General features: G+C 54.4%; 1 protein-coding gene across 4 annotated transcripts in view; it reads right to left on the minus strand.

Annotated features, from left to right (window-relative positions):
• Nucleotides 1–2,453: 2,453 nt before the first annotated feature.
• The window catches only part of FGD2 (FYVE, RhoGEF and PH domain containing 2), a 20,685-nt gene continuing 4,052 nt past the window's right edge, over nt 2,454–19,086 (minus strand). For 2 of the 4 annotated variants that reach the window (XM_014520677.2, XM_025206002.1), the window contains exons 3-16: nt 17,686–17,766; nt 16,676–16,824; nt 15,473–15,629; nt 15,159–15,297; nt 14,099–14,157; nt 13,109–13,255; nt 12,291–12,383; nt 11,561–11,640; nt 11,442–11,472; nt 10,814–10,906; nt 10,306–10,437; nt 9,801–9,947; nt 7,350–7,490; nt 5,513–7,152 (exon numbers count right to left, since the gene is read on the minus strand). In XM_014520677.2, coding sequence (XP_014376163.1) covers nt 6,916–7,152; nt 7,350–7,490; nt 9,801–9,947; nt 10,306–10,437; nt 10,814–10,906; nt 11,442–11,472; nt 11,561–11,640; nt 12,291–12,383; nt 13,109–13,255; nt 14,099–14,157; nt 15,159–15,297; nt 15,473–15,629; nt 16,676–16,824; nt 17,686–17,766 — 1,686 coding nt within the window. In that variant the 3' untranslated portion in view covers nt 5,513–6,915. Of the gene's footprint in view, nt 2,485–5,512; nt 7,153–7,349; nt 7,491–9,800; nt 9,948–10,305; nt 10,438–10,813; nt 10,907–11,441; nt 11,473–11,560; nt 11,641–12,290; nt 12,384–13,108; nt 13,256–14,098; nt 14,158–15,158; nt 15,298–15,472; nt 15,630–16,675; nt 16,825–17,685; nt 17,767–19,086 lie in introns of those variants that run through there. The other 2 variants (XM_006025261.3, XM_006025262.3) reach the window with 2 other exon arrangements.

Raw genomic sequence — 19,086 nt, forward strand, 5'->3', positions numbered from 1 at the left:
CCGCACACAGACAAACACGGGTGCCAGCACTTAGACTCATGCTGCCACCCTCCTGCTGCCATGCGGCTGGGCATGCATGTGCACGTGGGTTCACGTGCACGCGTAAGCAAGGTACACACTGGGCACACGCAAATAAAAGCGCTGGAGATGAGAGAATTGCAGCAGATGAGATCCCAGCCCCTCCTGGCCCAGGTCAGCTCTGGTGCGAGAGGCTGCAACTCCCTCAACCCGAGTACAGGGGTTGTGTTTACATCTGGGCTGAATTTGTCTCACTTCTCACCTTGCCCTGCAGCAGCATTTCCCCTGCACCTCCCTGCTTTGGGTCCATCTGATCAGTGGGCCCTTGCCGCACCCCTGGCTAAGAGCAGGGGAGCTCTGTAATGGGGAGGGGTGGCTTGTGCGGTTACAGAAGAGCTGGCCCCCCAAGCTTGCAGCTCCATTTCCTTCCAGCTCCAGCGCTGGGTTTTATCAATGGGCCGGCGGTTCCCACTTCCCCCAGTGTGACTTGCCTCTGCGTGGGTTTTGCAATATATTTTGGTTGGTGCTTACAAGAAAGGCAGGGAGGGGGGCAGGAGGGGGGATTCCAGTAAGTGGCCTCTGGCCCTTCCTCATTCTTGAGAATAGGAAGTTGTTCGACTTCTCTTCGGGGTTTTCAGTTTCTGCTCAGTGAGGAAAGAGGCCAAACTCCTCCAACCCCCTGCAGCACGGAGCCGCAGCAGCTCTGACAGCCTCTCCTCTCGGGGCTCAGGGCAGTGCTTGTCCTGACACAGCAGCCCCGGGCAATGTCCCAGCCAGACCCCAGGGGAAAGGCTGGGGTTTTCCCTCCTGTGCAAACACCCTGTCATGCATTGCCTCTGAAGGAGGCTCCAGCTGTTCCAGGACTGCAACATGAGAGGGAAGGGACAGCAGGCCTTGACTTTGACCCAGCCCCACCAAACCCAGAGAAATGCAGGCCCTGATGCACACATTGGTCCCACCTGCAGCGTGGAGCACGGGCTGGTTGAGAGCTTGCAGCAATAATGACTCGATCCCCTGATGTCCCAGCCTTTGCTCAGGCATGTGACGGGCCTCCTCTATCCCTGTACCCCCATGCATGCCAGTGCTGCACCCCTCCTCCCTAGCGCCCTGAGGCTGGCATCGCGGTGTAGATCGGGGCAGGGATGGGCCCTTGCAACTGGGGGACCCTCACAAAGGGCTGAACAGGGCCTTTCTTCTGCTCAGCCCAGCCACGTCCTAGGGGCAAGGGGCACAGACACCAGGTAAATGCTTAGGGGCAGATGGGGCCAGGTCCTCGTCCAAGTCATGGAGGAACCTTCCACTCTCCCGTATCCCGTCTGGCCCAGTGTGTGGGGGGTGGATAGTCCCTGCAGGCGCCTGACTGCGGTGGGAGCCAGGGCCTAGCCGTGTGTGATAGGAGATGATCTAAGTTTCACTCCAAATTTGTGGGGAAAACGTGTTAGCAGGACAAACACGTCAAGTTTTGCCATTTTTCTTTCACACAAAACTCAGGAACACCGGATGCAGCTCCTTCTGGGAGGGACGGGGGCCTTCTCCCATACAGACACCAATTCTTCAGCTCAGGAAAGAGCTGGGGACAAAGTAAGGGGCCCAGCCAACGTTCGGCATTTTCCCACAGCTTTGCAAAGTTCAGGGGATGTGATTAGGGTCCTGATCCTGCCATCAAACCCACTCGGAAGGACCTTGGACCCGGGGACATTGTCAGAGCAATAAGAGCACAGAAACCCTGTGCTCAGCAAAGGGCTTGAGCTTGGCCTCTTACCCAGAGGCTGCTTACCTGAGCCAGCCACTCACCGACCACATCAAGGGAGTGTGGTGTGAGCATCAGGATCTATCTGAGCTCCTTCAACTGCAGGGCTAGGGATAGTTTTCTGCAATATCCCTGCTGCCCAAAACCCTGGCACAGTGATCGGTTGGGACCATTTTCTCCATGTTCCTAACCAAGATTTGGGATAGGTGGTCACTGAAGCTGAGACGTCAAAAGCAGTGAGAGGTTGCTGGATGTGGAGACTTGGTGTGCTGTCTGGACACAAGCTGGACAGCCACTAGACGTGGCCTTTTCTGACTAGCTCCTAGGGAAATCCAAGTTTGGCTATGGAGTCCAGCGCATGCTGGGACAGGACTTTGGGCGTTTAGCTTGGGGAACGTGGATACCCATGCAGTGCAGAAGGCATCAGTGGAGCCCTGAGTCATGTCTATAGCACTTCAGCCCGTGTTTGATCAAATGAAGCTCCAGGCAATGAGCAGTACTACACAGACCGTGCAGAAAATGAAGGATGATGGAGAGTGACCAAATATTGTCTTCCCTTGGCATTTATGTATGATAACAGAGGCTGGAAGAGTGCAGAGGGTTGTTGATCATCTGCTCCCTTGGCATTGCTCTCCACCTCGAGTCCTCATCATCAGCGTGTGTCATCGGACTCATTTCCATGGCAGCTAATTACACCTGAGCACAACCTCTTCAGGCTGCAGGAGAAGCCACAGGAAGAACAGGTGAATCATTCAGGACCTTCCCTTTGGCATGGGGGAGTTGCTGGGCCACCAGTTTGAATCCACGCAGGGCTCAGCTGGTGCCTGTCCTGTCCTGCTCCTTTGTTGCATTAGTGTGGCCGTTGGGCTGGGTTCTGCTGAGTTATATTAAGCCGTATGTCCCTAAATAAAGCAGGACCCTCTGTCCTTCACACCGGGCCTTCCAGTCACTAGAAGAGCGGGTGGAAGAGGCAGCTTCTGGGACAGATGGTGTTGCCAGGGGATTAGCTAATATGTTCTGGCCTTGTGGGGGGCGGGTGAGCGGAGCTGCGGGTTCCTGGCAGCTGTGCACATCTGCATCTTGGAACAGGCACCGCGTTGCTACATTAACAGACGGGAGCTCAGAGACGAGGGGGAGGGAGGCGGGTGGGGCATGGCGCAGGCGGACCCGGGAGCAGGGAGATGGCAGAGATGGCAAGTCTCCCGGCAGATTTCAACATCTGGGTTGAACTGCATGTGTCTGAGGGCTCGTCTGACAGGCCTCGGCGGAGGCTGGGCTGGGGCTGCTCCCTGGCTTGCTGCTCAGGCTGGGAGGACCTGGCTCACCTGATCTCCTCCGGGGTCTCCCCCACGGCTCACACAGACCCTGCGCTCGCGGGTTATGCCCTGCACCAACAACCCTCGCCTTTCCTTCTCCTGGTCCCTGTTGGATGACCTCTGCCTCTCCAGCAGAGCTCAGGGGCTGGATCCCCACCCCGCTCCACACTGCAAGGCAGGGCAGCAGGTGGAGACACGAGGCCTTACAGAGCATCCGCTCCAGGGACAGGGCTCCCTACAGAGCCATGCACGGCTCGGCTTGTGCTGGGCCACAGCAAACAAAGCCCAGAGCCGAGCGGGGTTTGGACCCGGGCTTTGCTTTGGACCTATCTTTGCTCCGGCTCCAGCATTGGCTTGGAGCTCAGATTGGATGAGCCACTGCCTTGCTCTCCCTCTGCAGCCCTCCAGCCATTTACGGCTCAATCAGCGCAGCCTGCTCGTCTCCCACCCTCCGGGGACCCCTGCGTTGGCTCGGGGCCATGATCGATGCCCGGTGGGGGGGAAGCAACGGGAACACAGAGCGCAAAGAGTGGGTCAGACGGATGGCCGTAAAAATAGAAACCGGCTGACCTTTAACCCAGAAGCGATCTCTCAAGTTTACTATCCCGGGGTAAACAGGAAGTCTATTATTAGGTGGCCCATTCATGAGCTGGCTCAGGACAGCCCGGCAGTGTGGGCTTGTTTTGTTCCTTTCTGACACACGGTGACGCCGGGCAGGAAGGATGCAAGAGGAGATGCTCCAGGCTTCCCCTGCCCGCCCCACCGTGGCCAAGAGGGCTTTGCCAGGGCTCGCCAGGGGCTGGCGCGGACCACGGGGTTGTGGGGTCCCCGTGGGGGAAGCGCCCGGTGCAGGGGTGGATGAAAGGGGCAGCGAGGGCACGTGGGATGCAGGGCCCAGCACAGAGGAGCAGGTGCCCGAGATGGTGGGGACTCACGCGCCATGGGGCAAGGGTGGTCTGCCCGGGCCTCAGACCCTGACCGTCCTCTGGCCAAGCTGTGCATGTGCATTGGGCTCTGCAGCCTGGGGCTTTGTGGCACGGGCACAGGGTGGCCTCCGTGGCTGGTGTGTCCTCTAACACCCCACCGGGGCAGTCGGGAAGCACCAAGTGATCAATCCCTGCGAGGGTCACGTTGGAGAGCGTCCAGCCCCGCACAGCACAGGAGCTGCAGCCTGCTTCAGCCTGGCCCTTTGGCACCAGCCTTCAGCACTTGGCTCTGGAAACAAAGGTGCTGGCTCCTCGCCTGGCCCCAGCCTGCTCTGCTTCCCATCCTGTGCTGCCACCCAGTGCCGAGAAGGCCCATCGCAGTGCTGGCACCCACACAAGTGTCTCTCCAGAGCCCCCATTTCTCACCCACCCCTCCCTTATGCCAGGTTGGCATCTCTTACAACGCTGATCTGGTGCCAGCTGGGGGGTGAGGGGGCAGGAAAAGCCACGTCACACCTCGATCCTGCTGGGGCTCCCTGCTATAATCACACCCCAGCCCAAATTCCCTTGGGGGGGGTCTTTAAAGTCGCTGCCTGCCCCATCACGTCCCACTGCAACAAAGCGGGAAGATGGGGAAAGGCTACTGAGTAGGGAGCCCGTTCCTCCTCCTTGCAGATCTTTAGGGCAGCATTTCCTGCTCTCTTAAGCCTCTCCTCTGCCTTGATGCCTCCAAAACATCTCGTTACTGGTGCGGCACCCACCTAATGGTAGCTCATCTTCCTGCTCCCGGGGGCTTCTCCTCTTGGAAGTGACCCCCTTGCTGCCCATCACCGCACACTGCAGCTCTGAGCTCTCTAAGGCTGGGACTTTCTCTCTCTCTCTGCCCTGGGTACATACAGCAAAGCACCACTTGACTGGAGTCAAGGGGCACAAGCCTACTAAATATGAGAACGATGGTAGTGTTGAAGTGATGTTGAGGCTTGAAGGAGGACACTGTGATAGCAGGCTTACATGCCAACCATACAAATATCACCCATGAAATGTTGCCTCACGACAATGATGACATTAGCTTGGTGCTGAAAGAAAAATCACCTATTTTTTTGCCCACTGCACTGCACAGGGGAAGGCTGGTGCACTCAATCAGCCCTGGGTACAGGGGCTCTGCTGGCCTTCTGCAAGTTGCAGGCTCGGACACCAGAGGATGCGAAAAGTCAGGGCAGAGGTGCACTGGGCAGGGTCCTATTGCTGGGAGAGCAGGGGGAACTGCAGGCTGGGACTGAGTGACCTGGCAGTGATGCGGGACCTCAGGCCTGCGGCTGTGTCAGCAGTGCATGCAGAGCACAGTGGGGAACCAGCAACACAACCTGTGGGAACTGTTGGCCAGGAAAAGAGAGGGTTGGCAGAGCTGTGAGGTCTCCAAACCAGTGGTGCAACCAGGTCCTGTGAGGTGCATGGTCAGGGTAAGTCTCCTGAGCCAGGCTGATGCAGCCTGACAGCCATGGGTTGTTGAAAGCAATTGCCTGTGCTATGGATAGCATGACGGAGCAGCATGGGAACAGCACCTGACCGAGCTCAGAAAGCTCACCAAGAAAGCAACTGGTAAGATAAAGGCTTCAACAAACCTCTGTATTTCAGTGATGGACCCAGTGTATCCAGATTGATCACAAGGCCACATTAACAAAGTTTAAGCCCCCGCCAATAAAGCACAAGGCAGTGTGGACAGGAGCCAGGTGGAGCAGAACAGCTGGGTGTCAGTGCCCCCTGGCGCCACCCGGCCGGAGCAGCACCCACCTACTCCACCCCAAAGCAAGCGGTGCAAGGTGGTGGCCGTGTTAAGCAGCAGACAGGGGAACCTTCTGACACTCCCCTTTGCCCCATCTCTCTTCACTCCCTCCTCCTCCAGCTGTGCATCCAGTCTCTTCCCCTCTTTAGGCTGCACCTCCACTGACACAGCCTCCAGGTCTGCTTCCCCCACATCCCTTTGCCCCTCTCCTCCCCTACACAAGCCCCAGGACTGACCAGTGTTGCTTTGGGGATCTATATCCCACCAGCCCAACCTAGACTGCAAATAGCACTTTCCCCGCACCTTCTGACCCCAAACCCAGCTCCAGCCCTGACTCCCATCTTCCATTTGTGCCAGACAGCTCCAGGCTGCATCTAAGGACAAAAGCAGTAAACAAGAGAGAACTCCTCACAGTTAAATGGCCAAATATTTTTCATGAACTCCAGGCTTTGCAAGGCTTGTTCTGTGCCTAGAGACAGCGAAGACAGCATGGGATGGTGGCAGAGGTTGCACTAGCTCTGCCTGGGATAAACTTCAAAGCAATGTACACACATTTCAGTGTTCCCATGGAGCACGACAGGGCTTGGCAACCTTTGGCCACTGTAGGCCACAGCCCAAGACCTGGCTCCCTGCCACGGACTGCAAATCTCTGCCTCCCAGAGCTCCCAAGCTTGCTTTCACCACTGCTCCCCAGCCCGTGCAGGGGGGAAATGCAAACATGAGAGCAGCAGGGAAGGAGAGAGGATGCTACAGAGGGGGTGGGCAGCTTGGCACAGCTGTGGGCCGCCTGATCCCCTGCAATGCCCTAGGGCAATCTGGATCTTCAAAGGCTGGATCCAACCTCATGAGCCAGATCTAGCCTGTAGGCTGGAGGTTGCCAACCTTTGGTCTAGAGGCAGGAGGGTGGGGGGCATGGCACAGAAGGCTCAAGTGACTTGTCCAAGGTTACAGCACAAGTTGTAGGTGTGTGTGGGGGCAGGGGGAACACCTAGGTCTCTGGAGCTTCCACCCCCTTGCTATAACCACTAGACAGCCTTGCACTTTGGAGTGAAGGACAGGAGGCATCTAGGGACAGTATCAGAAGAAGTCATTAGTTCATAACATGACTCCCAAAAGCTTCAGTCACTCCACTTCATCAAACGAGTCATCATCCTCCTCATCCTCGCCAAGAGCCCAAGTGTTACCTCTGGCTGACTGTTTTATGATTTGCATCCATCGCTGCTTCAGCTCCTCTGTCTCAGCTGCCAGCATGTAGGACTGCTTGGACTGGGTCAGCTGAAAGAGGTGGCGCGAGTCGCCCTGGGACAGGTCTTTCACCTGGTAGCCCAGCAGGGGGATGGAGGTGTGAGCCTTGACATCCTGGAAGGGAAGGGAGAACAGGCAGAAGCTGAAGCTCCTCAGCAGAGGAGTCTTTTCTCTTCCCTTCAGTGTAGACAGCATCTCGGGATGCAACAACCTGGCCCTGCAAGCTCATGATGCAGGACTCTGCTGCATGGCTGGAGCTGGTCCCTGCAGAAGCCCCCTTCATTGCAACAAGGGATTGAGCCATCACCTACCTGAGGGGCTGCATAAATGTACAGCACAAGGGGGTCGTCCCGTGGGATCACAAACCAGCCCCGCATGCCCTTCCCACTCCTGTCCACCAGCTGCAAGAAGCTGCACATCAGGCTGTGCCCAGAGATTTCTGCAGATTCTTTCTGCCAAGAAAACAGATAAGCAAGTTCTTTGCAGTTCCTCTGTGCACACGGGGAGCCAGGTTCCACAGGGGCTGCCTACGGTCTAATCCACTGTGGGGCTTGCTGGATCTCACACAGGCAAGGTGCTGTTCCTGGTGGTGGTGCCCTCAAGCACACTCTGCTGTTCTAGGGGAATGGCCTCTTGGACTGAGAGGGCAGCCAATGCCATGGACAGGCTCATTAGCTTGGGGCAAATAGCAGGTTCACTGGCATTCTCACTCAGTCCTGTAGAAGTAGCTATCCTGCTTCTGGGCCAGGAGGCAGTCCGTGGGGAACAATGCAGTGCAACTGAGAGCACCGTTACTGGTTATCAAGTGGACAGTCTGAGTTCACAGGTTATAAAGATTTAGGAGGTCTATAAATCTGCTCAGTCCCTGCTTTGCAGCAGGAAGCAGCAGCCCCATAGACACTTTAATGCTCAGCTAAAGTCACCTATCACATTCCTTGCACCATTCACATACTTACTTCTTTACTGTGCATATGCACAGGTGTATATCCATGCATCAATGTCTGTGCATGTGCTCATTGGCGTGTGTATCCATGGGTAGTTGGGTTGATCTGTGTGCACACAACACTGACACTCGTGAGTGTTAATGCCTGTGCATAGATATGTACTGGTGTGCCCACATACATTGATGCCTCTGCATATAGTATGTGCATTATCATGTCTGTGCTTATGGTCATGTATGAAGTTTATCAAAGCCCACATAGAGGCACCTCTGATGTGTCCATGTAGGTGGATGTCTATATCTATGCTTGTGTGCATCCATGCATACCCAGCTCTCCAGGTTTGTCCACGTTTACCCATGCATAAGCTGGTATGCATACATGGCGCTCCTGTGTGCTGATGTTCACATGTGTATGCATGTCTGTGTGCACAGATATGGCACGTGTGTCAACTTTTGTGTGTCCAGTGGTGGGCATGGAGGGGTTTCCTGCTCCGGTTCAGGACCATGGGCAGGGGGCGTTCAGCACCATGGACAGGGGCCCTCCTTTCTGGGAAGACACAGGGGGAAGGTGCCGCAGGCAGGAGCCCCAAGGCGGGGCAGGGAGCCAGCCCCGCTAATAGAGGATGAGAACATGGGGGTAATTTCAATGTACTCAATGACCAGCAAGTGAAGGCAGTGCCAGGGACAAGCAAGGAGAGTGGTTCCAGGGGGATAAAACCACCATCCCTTCCCCACAATGGGACCCTTCCACACAGAGCTCTTCCAACACCAGCCCCATCATGGATTTCTAACCCAGGACTCCCAGAGGCAGAGCCACTGTCCTGTGAAATTTGCTCCCCTGTTCCACGAGCTGCACCTCTGACAACACGACCCACCCCCTGCTCCTCTCTGGCACTTGGTGTCTGAGCACCCCAAGGCACTCTGCAGCCACCCATGATCTACTGTTGGTCGATATTAATGCCAGGGTAACGAAGACTGGAGAGGAAAAGGGCCTGATTTAGAGAGATGAACACCCTCAACTAACCCTCACTGCCTCAAATGGAAACTATGGGTGTTCATCCCCTCCTTCCAGAAGTGATGTGCCTGAGGTCATTGGCAAATTAGTGGCAGAGTTAGGATGAGAGCCCAGGTCTCTATGCTCTGAGGATGAACCAGTGCTGTCCCCCACCCCTGGCAGGAAGGAAGAGGTGGGGTGATTGGTGGGTCAAGCATTCATGATACAGGCAATGTGAATGCAGGCTCTGGCTCCTGGATCTGTGGGCAGACATGGACAATGAAGCAGCTCGCGCTCAGAGAGGGGATCTCAGAGGCAAGAGCCAACTCTCCAACTGGTGTCTTTGGGTATGTTTATGCCATGTCCACAGCCCGCTTGGAGAAGGCGTGCTGTCCACCCACTCCCCTTCACACACACCAAGACAGTGAAGCCACTCTGGGATACCCTCACTTCCCTACATCAGCCCTCTGCTTCCTGTAAGCTTGGGACTGGCCATGGGAATGTCCTGGGAATGGCTTCACGAGGGCACTTCTGGGCATGGTGTGTGCAGGAGGGAGTGGGGGCATGTTGGGTGGTGCCCCCTAGAAGCACTAGGGATAGAGTGGCCACATGAGCCTGGCAGTAGCAGATGGGGGGCAGCAGCCCAGTGGGAGTCCAGAAAGGCTGGTTACTGTGCGCCTGAGGGCAGAAGTCACATGTCTCAACTGAAGGCAGCAGCATGACATAGGTCATGAAGGGAGAGGGTTGGAGCAGGACAGAAGCAGCAGAAGACCTCAGAGATGGAGGGAGGCAGGGGCAAGGGACAGAGAGAACTCGCTGTGATCTCACCTCCAGGATGCCCTTCTGCTTCCCCTCCCGCTCCTCAGGCAGCAGGTGCCCCGTCAGAAAGACGTAACACTCCTGGCAGACGCGATGTAGGCGATTCGGGTCATACTGAAGCTCAGCTTTGTAGTCAGAACACCGACCACACACCACCTGTTCCCAAGACAGGCCCTGGTCAGGCGAGGACAGGGCAAGGGGCCCTGACAGATACTTGGAGAGGGGCAAAGGAGTCGCCTCTCTCCCCACAACATGGGTAGCAGAGCAGGAGAGGATTTATCTGGCCCTGAGGGAGCTCAACTCTTGCCCAAGTATGGCTGCAGCAGCCCCAACCCCTGGGATGGAGCACAGGGGATCTCCTTCCTGCTGCTCACCCCTCTCCACAAGTGTTTTTTTCCCTTCAGAAAGCCCTTGCAAACAAGCTGCTGCTCTGTGCTGGGGGATGGGGCGGAAGACTGCCTGCACCCCCTGGGCTGGGCTTGGCAAGAAGGCAGGGGGAAAGGGGGTCACTCACATAGCCACAGGCCCGGCAGTGGTGCCTCCTGCGTGTGATAGCGTTGAACGGCTCCTTGCAGCGCATGCACATGGTCACCAGCTTGTCCCGCACCCACTGCGGGGCTCGCCGGCCCAGCTCCTCTGTCTTGTACTGTGTGGGGTGGGGGACAGAAGAGAACAGGGCCCCATCAACTCAGCAGCTGTCTCCACGTCAAAGGAGCCAGGGCTTGGCAGTCATATCTATACAGGGGACTCCATCGAGGCTGCTGGATAGAGCTCACAGCCTGTGCTCCCTACTGCCACTGCCTGGGCTCTCCCCAGTCCTGCCCTGTATTCAGCCATCATCAAAAAACCTGCTGACTTCTTTCCCCACGTGCCACCCCGTCTTCGTTCCAGGCTACCCATTCCTCATCTTGACCCTCCCCACCCCAGGCCTAGGGGCCTAGGTGTGAAAGGATTCACCCAGAGCCTCAGAGTGGGAGGCAGGACAGGAGGAAGGGTGGGAGAGTGGGGTGGGGGCAGATTACACTGAAGTCCTGGGCCTCCACGTCGAGTCCATGAACTGCCGTCTTGAAGCTTTCATTCCGCTTTTCATTCTTGTCAATGGCGTCCTGGAAGGCCTGAGGAACAAAGGGAGGCTCAAAGGTGAGGGGAAGGCCTGTCATGGCCTGTCCCATGTGGTGCTCCTGGCCTTAAGTGGTTGGTTGCAGTCTAGTTCCCCGCAAAGCCATGAATTCTGCCTCTGTTTCCGGCCCAGAGGCTATAACACCAAGGAGCCACAGACACATACTGTGTCCTCAGCCTTGTCCCCCTGGCTACACAGACCTTGTAGCAGGGACCTGCACTACATGTATGCTTGTGAGGCAGACTCCTGCTCACACTATGTGTGACACCAGCACAGCCACAGCACCTTGTGGACACAAAGGAGCAGTCAGCACAAGTGGGTCCTCAACCCCCAGCCACTTCTGCTGGCCCAGACAGCAACTTGGACCAAGACCTCAGACACTGCCCTGCTGCTGTGGACTGGCCCTTCCCACTGCACCAGGGGGCTGGAATGCTTTCTTGGGCCAACACTGGAAAACTCCAGGACACAGATCCACCCCTCACTCCATGGCTCCTGCAAGCTATGTTCAAAAAGCCTATGGCTTGCCGTACCTTTATCCAGGCATTCATCTCCTCTCGCGACCTGTGCAGAGTGGGGACACAGGCGTTAGAGAACAGGCCTTCAGCTACTCTGTTGGAGCTGGAGAGGAGGGGACAACTCGCTTCCTCACCTGGCTTGCAATTCCAGTGTCCGCTGCTTCCCAGAGACCAGAAAGGTGTGGGGGAATTCTGCATCGTTCAATGCCCGGATCTGAAAACCCAGAGAGGGAAACAAGCCTGAGCTGTAACAAGCCTCTAGGAAACCACACTGCTGGGAAAAGTAAGCCATCCTGGTTGCTGTGTGTAACAAGGGATAAGTACAGGGAGCTCTACTGGGACGCATGACCTGTGCCCCGCCATGGATGCTGGTGCCTGGGTTTCACAGGACAACTCTGGCTCTGATTCTAGGCTAAGCGGGGTCAGGTTTACTCAGCAACAGAACAGACTTGAAAGAGGAAACACCTCTACCCTCAGTGGGTCAGTAGATGGCGCTCTGCCCTCTCCTACGGCCTTCCCTAGTCTGTTGCGCTGCTGAAGGTGCCGTTTTCGGGGTGAGACGCCAACTCTGAGCTCTAACCATCTCCCCAGGCAGTCGTCACACGAATCAGTGCATCAGACCTTTGGCCCAGGCCCCATCTCATTCCACCTCCCTAAAACTCTTCCCAGTTTCCAGTGAACACAGCCTCCTTCTTCTCTTCTTGTCCTAACCTGCCACGCAGTGTTGCTGTGTCCAGCTGAGCAGCAGCTGCATTCCACCCCAGAAGTGGCTGCATTTGTGGTGCTCAGTGAAACCCAGTGTGGGGGAACAGATGCCCCCGGCACAAACCTAAGTGACAGCAGGGAACACGGGAGTTCTCTGACCTTCATGCCGTCCACGTCGATCCGCACGTGTACCTGGAATTCAGCCCCAACCTGGATGACCTTCTGCACGCAGTACAGCAACATGTTGTTGAACTGAGTGAGAGGAAGCCAGTGTGAGCAGTGGGACAGGAAACACAACCCAGGCATGCTGGCCATGAACAGGACCTATCCCAAAGCATGTGTCCCACAAACCTGAGCTTAGCAGCACAGGCTCTGGACCTACTGGTACCAAAGCGGAGATTTCCTACAGATCCCATGGGAGTTAGGTGCCCAAATCCCACTGAGAACAAAGGGTGAATGAGGGCCAAATGCCCTTAGGCTCCTTTGAAAATATTCCACCCATATAGCTGATCCCTTTCTACCCTTCCCACTCGCGACAAAGACAAAGGATTTCCAAATTACTTCCTTAGCAAATCTGGTGGCAACCACAGTGACCCAAGGGTTACCCAGAGCTAATGTACTCTGGAAACAAGGGGGCTAGTTCTAGCCTCCCCTTCTAGCACCTTACATGGGGACATCCTGGATGTTAAATGCTCACACAGACCAGAATGCTCCATGCACCCATGTTCCACCAGTGTCAAAGGCAATGCAGGGACTATGGCATTGGGAACACAACACTCAAGAGTCTCCGGCCAAGCTAGCCAGTGAGCTCTGCTAAGACACCAGGGCTTTCTACTCTTTCTCTCCCCCACCGTTTCTGTCCTCCCCTATTGATCCTCCAGGAACAACCTGCTGCTTCTCAGTGCTACATAATGCCCTATTCCTCTCCTTCCAGCCACCCCAGCCTTCCCTGCCTGGTGCGTCCACCATCTTCTCACCAGGAAGAGATACTTGTCTGATGTGGTGTTATTACGGAAGGAGATTTTGTGGATGGGCCCCTCTTTAATGAGCTCATTGGAAGGGTCAACAATATCGTCTTCCAGTCCCAGTCTCTGATACACCTCCCAGAGGTTCTGGAGACGTTCCTGGGGAGACAGAAAAGGAGGAGTATGAGGCAAGGGAAACCCAGCTGGCTGATCCATGAGGTCTGAGAACAGTGATTCTCAGCCAAGCTGCTGCAGCATCCTATGGGCCTGGGAGATCCTTTTAAGGGTCCCACAGGGTGCTGGACAATATTAGCACTGTGAGGTGTGCAAACAACTGCACACAATTCGCAACATAAACCCAGAGGTTTCAAACAGGAATCCAATGTTAAAACCATTCTTAGTTCTTTGTAACAAAAGAATTGCCATAGTATTTTTCTGTAGTCAAAAAAACTGAGAGCTGGCATTTTCTGAGAGGTCCCTCGAGTCTAAGAAGGGGCATCTCCAGTCTAAATAGGTTAAGAACCTCTAGAACTAGACTGGGATTCTCCTTCACTTCAAACAGGGGACTCCAGCCCAGTCCAGACCAGACAAAACAGGATTTCACCCTCCCATTCTGGAAGACGGCCATTTGTTCTAGGGAAGGAACGGGCTGCATTTTCATGTACCGGCACATCTGTCTTAGATCCCAGATCAAGACGGTGTCTCTTTCGCAGTGGACAGGGGCAGCGTTCCCTCCAAGCTGTGTGGCATGTGTGGCATGAATGGGCCTGCAGCATGAATGGGCCCGTGCAGCCGTGCGTGCTGCACGGCTTAGAGGGAACACTGGACAGGGGTCCTCAGGCAGCAAGTTCCACTTATTGGCTTATGATGTACCTAGGCTGGGCTGGGATTGCTCTTTCCTAACCTGTTCCCTCCCCAGACACTGCAGGCCTGCTCCAGGCTGTGGGAATCAAGTGCACCTGCAACAGAAACTAGAAGCAATAAGGCAGATCTGGCACTCACCATTTCCGCAATGGCTGCATTTGAATGTTTGGCTGCAGAGAAAATCATTTCCAGGGCTTCTGCAAGGGGAAGAGAAAGGGAACCGAAGACTGAGCTTCTTCCCAGACTCCACTCAGGAAGGCACCTTTCATGTGACCTTCCTCAGCTTTTAAGAACAGTGTAATGGAGGGGCTGGTAGCATGTCTGAGTCACCACTTCTGTCTACTGGATGGAGCCAGGACCGTTCAACCGGGCATCATAAACCCAGTTCTGCTAACAGAAAGTCTCATTCAGACCACATGATAGAGGCCAATGCTTCTGGAGCAAGGAGGGCTCAGATTTAGTGCAGCTCTGGTTGAGGGATGGAGTGGGTGTGGTGTGCAGGGCAGGAAGGCTGCTGGTGGAGGAATATTTCTGATTCTGGTCCCAGTGGAAATCCGTGAGGGTAACTTGTAGACATACCCTTCCTCCCCCTGCTGAGGACCCCTCTCACTGGATCTCTCACATGGGAATGCTAAGTGCTCAGCACCATCTAGCCATGGGCCCAAGGAGTCTTAAACCCTTGAATACCCAGCATAAAGCATATCAGAGCAGAGCCCTCCACACCATGCAGCTAAAGAGAACTGCACCAACCTGATGATAGCACTTTGAGCAGCCAAATGTTGGTCCTAGTCACTAGATCCCGGTGAGAAGGGTCCAGTAAAGCAGGTCTCACCTATTTTCTGATTCTCCATTTCCTTGCTACAGTGAGCAAGGCAAATGACAAGCCTTTTCAAGTCAGTCCTCAGCATTGCATCTAATGAGCCCCTGGTCAGAGTTGCTCGTTTCCAGAAAAATTCCCTGCAGTTTTCCTGCAGTGTTGCACCCTACACCTGAGGATCTCCCAGTGCATGGTGAAGGCAAATAAATATTCTTATCCCTATTTCATCCGCTTGAGTGACTTGACCAAGGTCACATAGCAAAGCACTGGCAGAGTTGGTAAGAAAATGATGCCTCTCTATCCCTTACTATAAAACCATGCCACTTCCCTCAGACGCACCCCATTTCGTCCCTCCCAGACAGAAAATACGGGAGCTCTTACTCTCTGCATCAGCCCTGTCTGGTGACTCGGGAGGTAATTTTCGGACATACTCCTTTAGCAAGAGCTCGTAGCGTGGGATCCTCTGCACTGGCTCCAGCATGTGGTGCTGCAGGGTTAGGCTAGCACACACTTCCCGTTTCTGGAGAGGGACATCAAAAAAACAGAAAGAGAAAGGGGATGGTGAGGGACTGCAAGTTACTCCAGACACCTTGCTGTCCTCAGGCCTGGGAGCAGCCAGCTGAGCATGGAGGTCAGTAAAGGCTGCTGGCATTTGGCACCTTCCCAGACCAGGACTACATGACCTGGAGCATCACCTGAATGTCTGCAATTAGCTCCTGGAACGGCGGGGACTTCTCTGACCATGTAGCGATCAGCTCCACCGCCTTGTCGAAGTTCTTGACGTACTCGCCGTACATCTTGAGGAATGGCGCTAGCTTCTGGATGACATCCCCGATGCGGGGGTTGGAGCTCCTGCAGGTGGGAAGTGGGAGATTAGGATCATACCACACCCTCCCAGGACCAGCTGAGCAGGGCATGAAGGCAGCCCAGGGACACTGAATGGATTCATCAATTCATCTCTTAGGGGCAGCCTTTGGTACAAGGTCAAAGCAAAGCTCAGACTCACACCCCTGGGGCCATAGCAACAGATCTGCTTTGCTACTACCCTGCTGTCTGGGATGTGGCTGTGGGAAGTAGAGCATGACGTTCCTGGAGCACTGGCCTAGGCTGGTAGTGCCTGAGTGTGGTCATGGTTTCAAAGCTACTTGGTAGCATCTGGGAAAGGAGTTGGTAGCAACTGTTTAGTTTCTGGGGAAAAGTGCCCATGTCACCAAAACCCTACCAGTGCTGGCACTGGACAGGATAACGGACTAGCAGTCAGGAGATGCCCTGGGTCTTCTATGGGTTCACTGTGTGGCCTGAGGTAAGTTACTTTCTGGTCCTCTCTCTCTGTGTCTCAGTTTCCCAAACCTCTTTTATATAGTTTCAGTCAAGCTGCTAAGAGTAAAAGGGCCTTAGAGACTAAACTGCCCTCTCATTACTAGTACAGTACATCCTAATAGGGCACAGACAAGGAGGGCTAAGCTCATATGGAGAGGTGTGGGTGTGTGTGTGTGGGCATGTAAAACAGGGCCACTCTCCATGCTGTATGCTATCTGTGGGACTTTACTCCCCCACCGCTGCCAACACAACGCTTTCCACTGCATTCAAAAATTGAAAATTATTGCTGAGTAACTGCATGGAGGATGAAATGTTAACTTGCTGCCCACATTCATGAGGAAGGTTCCAGTTCCCTTACACTGCACAGCACTCTGACACTTGAAGTCTTGCTTAAGTGAGAGAAGGGCATGTTCAGCATACCCTTAAGGCAATTCAGGTTTGTGCTCAAAGTGTCTTGCCAGAGTACACAGACTTGCAGAGCTCTGTGGGCTTACCTGTCAGACCCCATTGTAAGACTAATTTTGCAAGTGTTTTATTCTAGGAAAAGAACCCAGGAGCCCTGGCTCTTCAAAACTCACCACTCTGCCATGCGTTTCTGCAGCTCTGGCAGAAAGAACAGGGCATGGAATTGGTAAATGGAGGAGATGTTGGAGAAGATCATTTTTACCACATCCTCTGGGACTGACTTCCCACTTCTGGCCTCCTTCATCAGCTCTGTAAAAAACACCTGGGAAGAAACATTGCCAAAATGTCAGTGCTGGAAAGGGCTGATGTATGTCCCTGATGCTCCTTATAGCCTGGATTCCTGAGGTGAGGAGGCTTGGCCTTGCAGAGGAATGGGACTCAAAAGATTCCCTTAAAGAGAAGCAGGGAATAAGGCCTGGCAAAACAGCACTATGGCAAAGGCCAACAGCACCTAAGCTTCTCACAGAAAGTCCTAGGTCCATCATAAATAGGAAGGGAGGAACAAGCTGAAGGGGCTGGGGTGACAAGGATGAAGGGATATTTTAAGGAGTAATAAGATTTTCTGAAATGGAGACAGAAGCATGTCCTGGAGGGTGATGCTCCCAAAGAGATGTAGAGCTATGGGAGATACAGCACAGGGCAGGAAGATGGCCGAAGAGGAGGCAGGTGCAGAGAGGCCACCCTGAGGGGGGATGGAGCTGTATGCAATGGGTGCTCACATGGCCCCTTAAGAGACCAAATGAATGTCTGGGAGCAGAGTTAGCATGCTCAGTGAGTGATAGGGGGAAATGCCCGTCTGTCAAATCAGCATTCATCAGGTCACTGGTATAGGCTCAGCGTGGGGCAGAACATGGCCTGGTTGCACTACTTGAGTAGAAAGGACAAGCTGAGCTAAAACCAAAATGAATATGATGGGGCGCTTAAGACTTTCCGTGAAAGTGATGGTGGTGAATTGGGGTACTTTTCCATGAAGGGGCATCCCTGGGTGAACTGTGGACCAGGTCTTAGCTGTTCTATGTGTAACTGTAAGTCTCCTTATCTCTTTGGGCCTAAATATTAGGTCAAGTGACAGCTAGACCATAGGCTTATTGCTCTCCAGCCCCATCCTAGTCCCTCCGCTGACCTGGTCGAGGAGATGAAGCCGACTGACGTAGGCTTGCTCTGTTTCCAGCAGCTCCAATGCAATTTTCTTTTCTTCTGGGTCCTGTAGGTACAGCAAAGGGAGAAGTGGGTTTGGCCGTGCAGGTAGGAACCCTGGTCATGTGCTCTCTGCACCAAAGCCAGCCTGCTGCAAGCCACTGGAGTGGTCTGAATTCGTTCCACTAACTTTGAGGCAAATAAGGTCCACCCCTTGGCATCCAGTAACCCACATAACTGGCCTGAAACCAAGGCAGTCCTACTCATCAACACTGTAGACAGGCAGGGATGTGAGGGCCTGGTGTGGTGTGACTGACTAATCTAAAACGGCCAAGCTTCCTGTGAACCATGGGTCTGGATCCCAGCTGGGCTGAGGCAGCCTTCCCCAGGAGAGAGCCGGGCATTTTATCTTCAAGGGAATGGGGGCCCTTTGGACAAGGCTTTAAAAAAGCAGCATCCTATTCACACAGGCTAAAGATCTTTTAAAAAGCATGAGGGTCCTTGACCACAGGTCTCCTGTATGCTCAGGGCAGCTGCCTTTCAGCAGTGCTACATAACTTGTGGGACACCTGGAAAAGCAAGGGGCCACAGGAACAAGTGCTATTCCACGTCCAAGTTCTATTCTGTGTCCAAGCCCCTGCCAATGGACTCTCATTCTACTTCCTGCACCTCCCAGGAGATAATACATCACCTGATTTTTTTTCCACAGCGGTTTTCAGACCATTACTGAAGGCTTTATGCTGCCTTCATGATTATCAGCTAAGTGGAATGTGGAGAGAAGGTTCTTATAGTAAATGCATGAAGCAAAACCACATCACTCTCAGCGGATCCTCGGTTCCTTTCTCATCAAACAGCAATGAAGAAGCTGTCACAGGGCTGACCAAGGAAGGATGGGAGGGAGGGCTGGGGGTGAGGAGATCTGGGTTCTCTTTGACTCTTATTGTGTGGCTCCCTTCCCCTCTTTGGGCCTCAGTTCCCCATTGTAAAATAGAGGTAGTGATACTATAACCTCTAGTGGGGAGATGAGGATTAACTCACTGTGGTCTGTACAGTGCATCGGCAGCTCTTCACTGCAAAGTGCAATAGAAATGCAGCACCAGCCCCTCCATTACTGTACAGTGGTGCAGCACCGCAGAAGCCAATCCTGGGTTACCCTCCCTGAGCTTCTGGCCTGCAGAATGCTGTTATACTAGGGGAACTGACATCCCAATTAATTAGAAGTTGCTCCTTTATAGCGCCTTATACCTGAAGGCCTCCAGACAAAGCCCTGGCCCAGCCTGTGGCATCTGGGTCCTTGGAGCATACCAGGGCAGCGGCATGCACTGTTCACTTTTAGGGTGAGATTTCAAGACCACTGACACCTAGAAGCTCCTGCCGGTGTCAGCAG

Source organism: Alligator sinensis, unplaced genomic scaffold (genome assembly GCF_000455745.1).
Source record: "Alligator sinensis unplaced genomic scaffold, ASM45574v1 scaffold872_3, whole genome shotgun sequence".
NCBI classification, from domain to species: Eukaryota; Metazoa; Chordata; order Crocodylia; family Alligatoridae; genus Alligator; species Alligator sinensis.